Source organism: Argiope bruennichi, chromosome 6, assembly GCF_947563725.1.
Source record: "Argiope bruennichi chromosome 6, qqArgBrue1.1, whole genome shotgun sequence".
Lineage (NCBI taxonomy): Eukaryota > Metazoa > Arthropoda > Arachnida > Araneae > Araneidae > Argiope > Argiope bruennichi.
In genome coordinates, this window is record NC_079156.1 from 112,844,492 (window position 1) to 112,858,815 (window position 14,324).

Sequence of the window (14,324 nt, forward strand, 5' to 3'; positions counted from 1 at the left end):
AAAAATGTAAACCTGATAACTCAAAGACACAGTGACTTAAATGTATCAAATCGAGTATGGGACTTTGTGACTACAATTGTGACTCCATGTCAAATTTTTGTTTCAATCAATTGAAAAAAGCGTGTCTAAAACACGAATTCAATTTTTGGATACTATTAGCGGTATGCCATATATTAATCGCCAAATAGCTCGCCAAGGATGACACAATGGATTCAGTAAAAATGCTAAACCAAATTGCATTAAAAAAATGCCAATGCCATGTAAGACGTTCTCTGGTATGACAAGTTTATTAGAGAGTATACGAGAAAGTTTTGGAAAGACCACTCCAGCTGCCTTTGTCTTAAAAATGAACAATGAATTTCCAAGAGGTAACTGAGATTTTCTGTCATCTCATTTTCATTAAGTACAAGGGGGAGGTGGAAGCTCTAGTGCTAGTTATAGAGTAATAAAAATTCTCTAGAATGTGAAGTGATAAGATTAGGAGCCTCTTCAGTCAAACTTCGAACAATGATATCAAAATCTCGTGAACAAAAGCCCTTTTCATCTCTCCCCTTCCCCCTGCCATTTATCGAGAATTTCGAATGATTAAGATAGCCTTTGACTGTAACAGAGAATGACACAGTTCTTAATTTTACTTTTACCCTGAAGGGCTTGAGAATTTTTGTTCATTTAAGATAGAGTTTAAGATGTATGATAACAATTAGAAAGAAAAAAGTTATCGGTTTTAAGAAACACTTTCAATTGAAAGATACAATTGTCAGAAATCTTACAAAACTAGTCATCTCATTAAAAAAGAGGAAAATCGAGAGTAATGCATGATTCAATTTTGAGAATGGTAGGAAATATTACCATGCCATACCAACCCCCAGGGGGGGGCGCCTCGAAATGAGGATGAGATGCTTCCGGCATGGTGGTTGGATCTCGCCACCCTGGAAGGTACACTAATAGGTGGGGGATCTGACTCCTCCCATCGATGACGGGACGTACTTCCTTCGGGGAGGGTTGTACCGTGGCCGGTGATGGCCTTTAGAACTCAACCACAGTTCCCGCCAATGTTACTGTTGCGGCGGTCCAGTCATTCAGCTTTTAAGGTTTAAATCCGTGTGCCTTCGTGGCGGGTCGGAGAGTTAGATGGCTGACTTACCATGCCATATCATTTCTGTGTGACGCATTATAATCATTCTTGATCTGATCTGTTTCTAACCTAGAAGCATTTGAAGTAGTATTTCAAATTTAAAATAATTCGGAAAACCAAAGCCGGATATTCTCCAGCCGAAATTTGTGGTCTAACTTTTACAATTTTTTTTTTGTGTGTGAAAGAGTTTTAATAATATCCCTGTATATGTCATCGATGGTCGCTTGTCCCTCACCCCCTTCCATTTGTTAAAAAAATCCTATAAACACTATTTTGCTGTATATTATTTATAGGAAAAGTATAAGAATGATTCCTCCAAACCCAACCACTGAACCGATTTCTCCAATTTTTTATTTCATGTGAAAGCTAATATTGCTTAACTATATCATCATTTATCACTTGTCCCACACCACGCTCTGTTTTTAAAAAGAAACTCAAACTCAATTTCAATATATCCCTTTGTGAGAAACCACCATGCCAAAACCTCCAAATCCAATTACTGTACTGATTTAGCCAATTTTTATTTCATTTGAAAGCTCGTGACGTTTAGATGTGGTTTCTTTTTCTACCTTAGTCTTTCGTTTCCGAGAGATATCACAAAATAATATTTTGTTATAGCAACCTACAACTAGCCTCCATTCCAAAAATTTTAATTGTCAATTAAATTAGTCATTTTTTGCATTAGCATAATTAACTAATCAGATTGCATTATGCTTATTGTGCTAGATTAATTTAAAATGGTGCTTTCAATTAGTGTGATAAGATGTAATCCACCAAAATTAATTTATATATCTAAATTAGTGCTATCAATATGATTGATGAATAGGTGGTCGCCGAAGGCGGCTTTCCTCAAGAATGGATATCATTGGAAAGTCTTCCACTTCTTTTTTCTCATAAATTTGTCCAATAAAGCGCATTTTGTGTTTTTCATAATATAGCGAAGAAAGTCAACCATACATTTTGGTCATAATGACTTTAATCAAATGAGTTCGAACTTCGGTGGAGGTCTAAATTTTTTGTTTCAAACACAGCACACATAAAGTTTTGGTTTCAAACTCGTATTAAGTATCATTATCTTGCTTGTTATCTCAGTTAAGGGTCTATGCACACAGCCAAGCGAATACAGGTGAAAATTTTATTTCAAAATTTGTCACAAATATAAATTTTGTGTTTCAAAAAAATATTCTGAAATTTAACGTTTAATCGCATTTTTGTGTTATTACGTTGCCGGCATTCTGGCCTAGGGGCAGTGCGTCTTCCCGTGATCTGGGCGACCCGGTTTCGATTTCTGGTTCGGCCATGGTTGTTCTTCACCCTATCTGTGAGGTGTGTGAAAGAGCCCCCCCCCCCTGTTAAAAGAAGTATGTGAATGTCATCTTTGTATGAGCTAGAAGTCAGACTTCTGCCCTCGGATGCTCAGGGGTCTTTACCTTCAGAGGCTAATACACCCCCTTTCTGTGTTAACGCGGACACGACATCATCATCAATTCTTGCGTTCAGATTCACAAGAATCAACAATCGACGTTTTGATGGATTTAATTTAAAATTGGACATAAGTTTAAAATTTTTATGCCAAGTTCATATACTTCATTTCATGTTTGCTTCATTTATGAATATAATCTTTAGAGAGAGATAGAAAGGCACATATAATTCCAGAATATTTCTATTTTTTCGTATACGTAGTATAAGGAAAGTAATCGTCAAAAAATTCGAACTCGAGATTTCGCTTTGTAAAACGCTTTGAGCTAGACTGACAAAATTTGGTACACTATCTTTATGCCAAAATAGTAGATTTCTATCAAATTTTGAGCAAGAAGAAACCTGTATTTCCATCTGTTCGAATTTAAGTTAACATGATAATTACAATTATAAATACTATAAACACTATAAATACTACAAAATAAATAAGATGAATACTATCTGGTGCACAGATTTAACGTCAACGTCTATAGTGTAGATACCCTTCAAATTTTGAGCCAAATCCAACAAGGAGTTGAACGTCTTAGCTTAATTCGGGAATGGTCGGTGGTCTGCACTTTCAGAAACATATAAATGTGATAACTCAAAAAGCAGAAGGACTTAAATATATCAAATTTCGTATGAATTTTGTGACTACAAGTGAGACTTTGTGTCATATTTTTGCTTCAGAAGACAAATTCCATTTTGTTCAGCATTAACCGCATGCCAGGTTTATTCACCAAATAACTCGCCAAGGATTACATGATAGATTCATTAAACAAACAATGAAGGTCTGGATAGCCTGGTTGGTAGGGCGTTGGATTCGCGTCCCTTGGGTTGCGAGTTCGAACCCCGCTTGCCGAAGACTCTCCGTGTGGGCGGTGGCTGGCGTACGTATAAATTTGCCGTGGTCACTAAGTCCTCCATGTCGAGAGTAATAGGGGTACTGGATTGGGGGCGTTCGTTTTCTGATTCAGGTCTAAATTACGATCTGTGGATGAGAGAATGAAATGCATGAATGAAGTCCGCCCTGTAAAAAGGGTTGTGACGTGTATGTAAGTCGTACTAATGGCGCTACTGAAGAAACAAGAGACGTACCCTTGGCTTCAAAACACAAATGACTTCTTAAATTCAATGAGCTTGTCCATGACAAGTGCCATTAGAAACAACAACAGTAAAAATGCTAGACTCACGCCAAAAAATATTCGACTATTGTAAGCCATTGTCATGTTGGCGTTTTCTTGGATAATACCTTTATTAAAGAGTATGTGAAAAAGTTTTTTGGGAAACCACTGTCACTGGTTTATTAACCGACTTTCTATTTTCATTTTGCAGGTGACCATCCTCTACGTGAGAAATTTGATGATGAATACGACGGAGGAGAAGCTGAAGAAGATCTTCAGCCTCGAAGACAAGCTGAAAGTGGAGAAAGTGAAGAAGCTGAGGGACTTCGCCTTCGTGCACTACAAGACGAGGGAGGACGCCGAGACAGCGCTCGAGCAATTAAACAGTAAGAATGAGTTAGTAAGTCAGAAAACATTCGGGCATGCTTTGAAAAAATGCGCTTTAAAATTTCTCCATTAGACTGGATGGTGATATAGTCTTTTTCAGAGATATGAATATATTTTCTTTTCTTTTTATATAACTCATCAAATGCATCCTAACGTACAAGTGATTCAAACTCTGGAGCAACTTCAAAAATCGAAAACTCGAAGGCAAATAAACACAGAAAAACGTTGTTAACATAAAAATGATAGAAGTGTAGCCGATTTCTTTTATCATTAAATCTATAGTATTTAGAAGTAAATTAAAATCACCAAATGGTTTAGTAGTTAAAGCAGTGAAGTGTTATACAAGAAAAGTACAATATAGAATTACTAGACATTCTTCATAAAGTTAATCATTTGCACCTTTTTACTTTCTTAAAAATGATTGTTTTTTTTTTTTGCTATTTGATCTAATTAAAAATAATTATTTTAAAATTTACTGACAGCTTTTTACCGCATATCATAAAAGTTGTCAAGTCATGACAATTGGCGAGATTTTGTCTAAAAGTTTTTGAAACAAAATTTTTAATTCATACCAGAGTTTGGCGCAATATAATCAAGAATGTTTTTTTTTTTTGCGTCACTAAACTCCACTAAATCAAATCAAATCAGAATAACGTCTAAATGCACGAATATTAAATACGTCATTTTACGCGATGCATTATACATCAAGAAAATGTTGTTCAAAGCGGTTTATTCGGTAGATTGTTTGAAATAGAATTGCCAAATATGGTAGGCAATTATTGTTTGGGTCTTTTTTTTCTCATTAAGAAATTACTTATCTAATTTTTAATTATTGTTTTGAGTAAAAATGAATCAAAACTTTAAATTTTCCCACAATTAAATTCGGAATATATTATTGCGCAAAATCCTTTTTATACCGTTTTAAAATTCAAAAACACTTACCTTTTCAACGACATCTTAACATATATTTTATGATAGCACTTTTAGTGTTTTAGTTAATTTAATTATACTCTTTACTTATATGAAGGATTTATACATAAGCTGATGCACGTCGTATGCACATTAAACATATTTTTTTGTATGTACGGCATCATTGCTAAATAATAAAATTTAAAAATAAAATGAAAGTAGCCGAATGACGCATAAAACATTAACATGCTACGATGTTTTGGATTAGAGGTTCGGATTTCCCTTTAAATTCTTATTTCTTCCTGAAAAACGGTTATATAGCTGAGATTTCTTAGTTATTATTATTATTACTTGGATGATACGACAGTAGATGAGAAGCAAAAGTCTTGCGTAAATGCTATGAAAAATGATGACACCTCCTCTGACAACTCGAGTCCTGAATAGAGGATAGAAATTTGAACATTTATAAGCTTATTAACCAGGATTTATAAAACATTTCGCTTTATTAAATCCTAAAGTTTTTTAAATTGTCAATTAACAACAATAAATTCTGGTTTTCTCAAGAAATAATGTGCAGATAACAGTTAATTGCTTTTTATGAAAATAACCTTATTCTCTTCGTTTACGCATTATTGATTTTAGAAGTTGCTCTGAAATCGCCATGCCTATTTATATACTATAGAATAAAATACAATAAAAGTAGTTATATATATATAGCTGAATAAAAAGAAAACAATCCCTTAAAAACATTAACTCATTGTGATATTAATGCTAATTTTAAAAGAATACATCAAAACATATTGTAATTTAATAGAAGATTAACTATCACAATTGGGTCAGAAACCGAATGTACGCAGTAAAATATTCAATTCAACTATCTTTTTTTTTTCTCAATAATTCGACGAAATTCCCTAAATGTATTTATATTGTCAAGTAGATACTTTAGTGTGGAACGCAAAGACAAGAAGTAGAGCTAAACCAATTTATTAACTCAACTCTGAGCTGAGAATACAGTGACTGACAACTCTTCTGCTTTTATACTAGCAGGGAAAGTTCCAGAATACATTTCTGGAGACAGTCAGAAAAGTCCAGAACACTTGTCTGGTAAATTAAAGAAATGTCCAGAATCTTCTGGAACATGAAATAAAGGGAAACATAAAATCAAGGAATTAAATATTTACACAGACTGTGAATCGCATTGTCTCTGGCGGGATTCGAACTTACGATCTCTTGATTAAGAGACCAGTGCTATGACCATTCGGACATGGAGAGTTCTTTTCAATGTGGCAATATCAAATTTTCTGTTACTTTTTTAAATATTGGATATCTAATTTGTTGAAACTTTTGAACCAACTTTTCTGAACATGTGAGAAAACTAAGGTCATAAGAATGAAATTTGCTACGATCGAATACAAATTATAACCATCTCCCAATTTCTGTACTGGTAGTTAGTTGAGCTATAAGTTGCCTTTTTTTCATTTTCAGATATCGACATAGACGGAAGTATAGTAGAAGTGACGTGGGCGAAGCCTGCTGATAGAGTCACAAGACCCAGGTGTCACTCCAGACCAAGTCAACATATGATTCCAGACGTTCCGGGCATGACGCCCTTCATGTACCCTCCGCCACCAGGTTTCGATACCTATCCCACACCTATACCATTTCCAAATTTACCAGGGTGAGTAATTAATTATCGCTCAAGGAGAAAATCTGCATTTATGTAAAGTCTGTACTAATCATTTAGAGAAATTCCATACCGATAAAACCTGACCGTTTCAAGTCAAAATCGATTTTCATTGAGGGATTGGAGCGGAGGTTGGTTCCAATTTCTTTCAGCTTCACTTTTTTTTGGTATCGATGCTGCTAATCCAGCAATCGCAGAAATATGATGGAAATAGGTAGTGTATGTGGGAGATTTGAAGTATGTGGCTTTCTCCTCATGCCACACAAAAGGAGTTGTGTACTATATTACGAGACATTCATCTAAAAATTCAAAAGAAGGGACGGAATTGTTGTAGCAGAAGGCTGAAGGGACTGGAAGTGAATGGATTTGCTTGACGTGGAGTGGTTGTAATTGACCAACGTGGTGGTCAATGACAAAGAATCTACAACGCCATTGGCATTATGTGGAATAGCAATAAATGGCTGTCGTAGTACCTTTTATATCTCTCTTTCTATAAAATGAAATCGCCTTATTAAGTCACTCATGAGCTTCTTTCCAACTGATTTCAGAGTAATTTTTTTAAAATAAAGTACACCTACATTTATACCAAAACGGAAAGAGGTCACAGGTGCTCTAGAAACGGTGGTGTGTTGTGTTGTTGAGTGTTCATTAGCACGTCTTTTTGCCTCGGTATAGAAAACTTTCTTATCTATTTTAGTTTGTACTTTATAACTTCCGTAGCATTCGATATTTTGTCGCCTAAAATGATAGAAATTTTTTGAAAATACAGATTTAATTCACAGTGATGTAACCTGAATTAGGTCCTGAAAAATTAAGTATATAGAGGTATTTTAAGATGCAAAAATAAAATGTAAGTAGTTATTTGCACTCTTCCTAAAAATAAAAGGAAATGAAGGATTGTTTTAACATAGATAACATTTCGGATTTGCTACTATTGAATCAAAATGATCTAAAATGTATTCTATTCAATGCATGCATCAAATGTATTCAATATTTTCTATTCATTACATATTCCGGAAAAATATTTAAGACTAAAAAATTAATCTATATTATATTATCTATATTACATCTATTTACTATCTATATTATATAATAATCTATATTATTAAAATAATCTATATTGTATAAAAATTTATCTATAATTATTGCAGCAGAGCAATGAAATTGTTTTCGAGTGTCATTCAATTATTTTTTAAAAAATTAGGAATTTTTTTAATAAAGTAAGTATCTGAGCCAAATACAGAAATTAAGATTTTTACAAAAGAAAAAAGCAGTTTTCTATTTTCTAAAAGGAAGCTAAAAAGTTGCTAAGTAATGTGCAAAGTTCAATAAGTCTTAACTTTCCTATGGACGAAAATATCTGCGTTTTCTTAGCTTTGGCAGCGGTTCGTTTTTATTTTAATCGCCTAAGTTTACCTTTTTTTCATGCACTTGTTTAACTGAAACAACAACGTAATTTACTATACAGTTTGATAAAAGTTTTATTGCTTTTCACATAAATTATCAAATTTCTCAAAACATTTATGATTTTTGAATGAAGCATGATATTTCATAATTAAACAAATCGTAAAGAAAAAAGCTAGTAGTGGCTGTAATTTCTGCATACTTTTATTTTCTTCAAAATTCCGAAATTTCTTTGCGTAAATATTTATTCAGTCCTGTTTTCTGTGTTTTTGGAGTTGGCTTCAAAACATTTTGACTGCTTGAATTTTGATAGCATTTTGGAAAGCTTTTGATATTTTTGAATCAAAGATGAAGTTATCAAGGTTTTTTCCTTACATTTGAATTATTTCATTTAAATATTGTTACGAATCTGTGAGCATAGTTGGTTCCATCATCAGAAAGTCAATTTTATAGTCATCTGCATGAGACGGAGTCCGGGTGTCACGTCGGAGGTCCATGAGCTTGGCGACAAACTTGGTTACCATTTGGCGACTTGGCGTCGAATTTTGCGACTTTGGCTCCAAAACAGATTATACCCGAGATTATAGCCGAAAATAGATTATACATCGAGAATTTTCCCGATCCGTCCATTAGGAACCGTGATACGCCTCGAACGTTCCTGATTGGTTGAGAGGCTTCTAGCCCCGCCTCCTGAGACCTATAAAAGGAGCAGCTTGAAGCTGCCGGAGTAGTCGGAATCGACGGTGAAGAACTGGTCTTCCAGGGATTAGCAGAGCAGCGACGGAGTCAATCTAGTGCTGAACTAAGCTGTGCGCTACTGTCTGCAGTAGAGTCTTGTTGTGTGCTGCTGTTTGCATGTCTCGCGGCTGAAAATAATTTTCTTTTCTGTGCTGTATATAGTTGTCGTCTTTGTGCTGTCCTGTGTGTCTTCGTGTAAATAAAAGTCGTTGTTTTTTTTCTACTGCCGCCTGCTCATTGAGCGTTCTCCACGCCATATAACTTCCACTATCCAAACGAACCCGGGAAATTTCGCAACAATATAAATAATTTTTTCTTCATAAAAATAATAAAATAATATCTTTTTCATTGATTATTTGAAATAAAACTTAATAGAAATGGATGGATTAAAAGGATAGGAACATGTTCGAGTTATCTTTATTAGCTATAATGCCTTAAAAAAGTTCTGCGGTATTTTAATTTTCAAAGTGAATATAAATATTCTTTAAAAACTTAAAAAGGCATTAATAATCACCTGTTCCTCATTCTTTTCAACAATACTAGTTATCAGTACAATATTAATTTGAAATAAGAGTGGTTATATTAACCTCACGTATACCTTATTAAACATTTTATTAATATTTTTGAAATTATAAATACAGTACTATATTATAATGATTATGACACCTCATAAAATGTGGACTTGCACCATTACGTTTTGCGCATGAAATAAATGGTTTAAAACACTTGAAACTGAAATTCGAAAACGTATCGTTTTAAAGTGGTCTTCAAACGTTTTTTCCAGTTAAAACGCCTTTCTACTCATGAGAATTCAATGAATTGAACGACAAAGGAATATTTTATGAAGTACGTTTCAGAAAAGAAAAGAAAGGAAATGAGGATTAAAACTCGGAACATGGCTTGATTCTTTATTTACCATAAGTACTTCCCACCGGGGGCACCTCATATATGATGATTATAAGCTTCGTGCATGGTGGTTGGTTCTCACCACCAGGGTGGATATAGAAATGGTGGGGACCCATCACCAATGAGGCTACCTCCAATCGATGATGGGACGTGCTTCCTACAGAAAGGGTTGTGCCGTTGCCGGCGATGGTCGTTAGGTCTCGATCTTAGCTCTCTCCATTATTGCTGTCACGGCGGTCCGATCAGTCCGATGAATCCATAGGTCTTAGTAGAGGGTCAGAGTGGCGAATCATGGTTAATCTATTAGGGCGCAATCTATTCAGAAGGTGCAATGCTCTGAAACGGACAGTGGAGAAGTTAAGTACAAAAACCAAATTACAAAATAAACACAAACAAAATATAACATCTCAGTACTAAATTAATCAAAATGCACAAAAGCAATAGCAAAAATTCAGGAAAAAAACCTCCCTCTGAAAACAAACTCAAAAATGAAAGCAAGTACCTAAAAGAACAAATCATCCAATTCTTTTAACATTAGATTAAATTACAGTAATATCAAAAATGAAATAAAGATGGAGACTTAAAAAAATAAAACACACTACAGAATGTATGATATTCAAAATGTAATGCTTGAATTTTAAAATTTTAAAATACATCAAAATTTGTCTTTATAAATATTGTTAACAAAAGAATCAAATCTATATTTATTGGCAAATCTCCTTCATTCAGAAAGCTCACTGCAAACTCAATTAGAAATCCTAAAAAATTCATCCAGTTTCACCAGGCCACATTTATTAACATATGTTTTTTTAATTCTATTTTATATTATAAATGTAACTAATAATAAATATAAAAATAATTATTATGAATATATTTTGTTTGGACGATACACATGTCTTATTTACCAGAAAATAATGAGCATGTGCGGCACGTACTGCTTGTTCTTTAATCTAAAGAAACATTTGAAAGTAAATCATCGTATCTTTGAGAACATTTACGATGACAATGCTCTAACGCAAGACGTGAGTGTATATTGGTTTAGATGATTCAAAAGTGAGGATTTGTTGCTATTGGCAATAAGCGAGGATTGAACTCGCAGCCTTATGGTTCGTAGCCGAGTAACACGACCACAAGACAAAAGAAATTTCTCATGTATTGTAGTTGTTATCTGGCTTATAAAGCGTCACCACAGATTCCACGCCTTTGCTTCGGATGGAATCAGAAGGCAGTGGTGCATTATGAGCTTTTAAAACCATGCAAAACAACGAATACAATTTGATCATCAACAACTAATCAATTTGAACTATTTATTGACCCAGATTTGACTCAAGACACGAAACAATGATTTTGCAGTGAGACAACATCTCATTTCACACAACGATAGAGACCAGGGACTTCATTTTCATTATTGATTGAGAATTCACTAGATTTGGCCTCTTTGGACTACCTCTTGTATTCGTCGATGTCTCCCACACTGTCCTAGCAATATTTCAACCATTTCAAAGATGTCAATATCTGATTGAATTTACAAAATAGCTTGCTGACTAGATCGCCTTAAAATATCAACAATTTTTCTTGAGGATATTTATAATTTGAAGGAAAAATACGCAAAATATGTAGCTAACAATGGCACATACTTTGAATAAAGTATTTCTCATCTTTTTCACACGGTACAACTGTTTCCTTAAAGAAATATTAAGAATTATTAATCCGCACAGGTGGTAGCAACACAATCTTTTTTTAGGTAATTTCTTATGGAAAAGCTATGTCGGCATATGTGCACTTGGTTAGTTTAGTTACATTGACGTCCTGTTTTGAAGTGATACGAGGACTATTTTGGGATGGACCTCATACTTCTGCATCGTGGTCAGATCACGAGTATGATACCTGAGCAAGTAGCTTCTTTCTAAACTCGACTAGATCACCTCGCAATATCAAACATTTTTCTTGAAGGAATTCATAATTTAAAGGAAAAATAGGCAAAAGGTGTAGCTAACGTTGGCACAATTTTCAATAATTTGTTACCTTTTCCCCAAACTTCAACTGTTTCCTTTCAGAAACATTAAAAATTAATTTTAATCGTCACACCAGGTAGAAATGGATATTTTTGAGGTAATTTCTTATTGGAAAGCTATGTCATCATATGCAGAGTTATATTGACGATCTGGGGTGAACCGGACTTTAACTCACTTTAACTGCAATAACACGCCAAAGCTGACAACTGCCGTTTTCTCTAGACTGGCAAACCTAATTTCTTTCACCTTTATTATGCGCTATGATTGGACATCTGCTCCCTCGCTTTTGAACATTTCGCGAAACACGGCGCAAGACCGTTGTTGACAAGTTGGCGATTTTTGAAAATTGCGCCAAGCAGGGGGTTAAACTCCGGTCGTACCACGACCTGTTTTGAAATGATACGTGGACTATTTTGGTATGAACCTAATAATTCTGAATTGCTGTCACATCACGAGAATGATACCTGAGCAGGTACCCTCATTCTAAACTTCCTCACCACCAGGAGGATATGCACACTTTGGATTTGGTTTCTCTCGTGATTTGCTCTAATTTGTCTTTTCATATATTACAGATTTAAACAACAATACTTACTGATATAACAATACAATACTTATTGATGTAACAATGCAATACTTACTGATATAACAATACAATACTTACTGATGTAACAATACAATACTTACTGATGTAACAATACAATACTTACTGATATAACAATCCAATTCTTACTGATGTAACAATACAGTACTTACTGATATAAGAATACAATACTTACTGATGTAACAATACAATACTTACTGATTTAACAGAGGTTCTTCTTATACATGTTTTTCTTTTTCCAGAAGAGGCGGCCTCATCCACAGAATTCCCCCTTTCAGGGGTCGAGGACGAGGAGCGGCGGGCATGCGCCGATTTCGAAATTTCATACCCAACACGAATCGACCTGGAAGTTTTAAGCCCCCAGAGGTACACACTTTATGCAGTTACTGTTTAAAGATAGCCTATCTTTTAATTTCTTTAACTTTAATCAGAAGAAAAAATTACAAAATTATCTCTATCTTTATCTATACAAATAATAAAGATGAATGTGCGTGTGTTGGTGATCTGCAGACTTGAATGTTTGACCTATCATATATTACTAAGCTTTCTACGGATGTAATTTGGAGGATGGAAATATGCAGAGTTTCTAAAAATTATAATTAATTAAAAATTGAGTGAATTTTCGGCGAGTTTTTTTAGCAATATCTCTCGAAAATACTAGAACTAAAAAATAAATTTTATATCGTCTTAAAATTAAAAAAATAATTATCTGTTTAATGATGTCCTTTTTTTGCTGCATATTTTTTCAATTTTTAATCGACTTAAAAAAGAAGTACATTTTGCAACAATATATTTCATTGTTAAAATGAAACTTAAGACATTTTCATTATTGCTAATCATATTTCTGCTAGTCTTTTTTTTCTATAGTTGATATCAAGATATAATGATTCGGCCTATTTTTTTTGCGTTGAACAGGTTTCTGAACAAAGGAAAGCTTAAGATGATTCTTTTTGAAATTATGTTGCTCTTGCAACTAAGATTTAAATTCAGATTATTCAAATATTGGTAAAACATTTTACAAGCGCTTCCATTCTTAAATAATGCTATTCTTTCCTATGATACAAATGGATACATAAAGATACATTCAGAAAATAAGAGAAATATGCATAGTAAAATAGGTAAACAGTGCAAGCATTCTAAAATGCATAATCTATCAAAATTTGAAGTTTTTTCTGAAAAAGTCTGACAACAAAATAATTAATTAAAATTTTTAACTACGATTAATCTCAAGAAAGCAACAGTTCCCGAATATATATATATATATTCGTTATATGTTGCTTTCAAACACCAAGTTACACAAAAGAATATATATATATATTATTTTGTGTAACTTGGTGTTTGGCTTCTTCAGCAAAAACATACATGTATATATATACAAACATATATATATATATATATATATATATATATATATATATATATATATATATATATATATATATATATATATATATATATATATATATATATATATATATATATATATATATATATATATATATATATATATATATATATACATATATAAATTACAGAAAATAAAGGTGATAAAAAATTTCAATTAGAAAAAATGTACGCTCTACCGTAATAAAAACATAGGAAAAAGCAGCTTCATAGAGTTATCTGTAAGATTGGAAAATATATTTGGGATTAAAATGTGAACTTTCCATGATTTGATAAAGCGTTTGTCCTAACATTGAAAAGTATATTCTTTGGTATCATCATATAATTTTTCCGAGTAAAACAAAGGCGAAGTGAAATTTAAACAACGCAGAAAATAAACAACAATAAAACAAAAATATCTCAAGCCACGTAGAATGTGAACGCGGCCGCGGCCCGGTGAATCATAGAAGCAATTGCCGGTAATGTGTCGAGTTAAAATAGGAGGTCCTTCCTGTATTGGTAGTTTATATACGTTTATATACTGCACTGCACGTTTCAAGAATTTATTAGAGAAAAAGTA

At 33.4% G+C, this 14,324-nt stretch overlaps 1 protein-coding gene across 3 annotated transcripts in view; it reads left to right on the plus strand.

Moving 5' to 3' along the window:
• Positions 1-14,324, plus strand: part of LOC129971519 (RNA-binding protein 47-like) — a 33,943-nt gene that overhangs the window by 12,095 nt on the left and 7,524 nt on the right. For 2 of the 3 annotated variants that reach the window (XM_056085365.1, XM_056085367.1), the window contains exons 2-4: positions 3,929-4,103; positions 6,499-6,691; positions 12,604-12,727. In XM_056085365.1, the coding sequence (XP_055941340.1) occupies positions 3,929-4,103; positions 6,499-6,691; positions 12,604-12,727 (492 nt within the window). The remainder of the gene's footprint in view (positions 1-3,928; positions 4,104-6,498; positions 6,692-12,603; positions 12,728-14,324) is intronic. The other variant, XM_056085366.1, reaches the window with a different exon arrangement.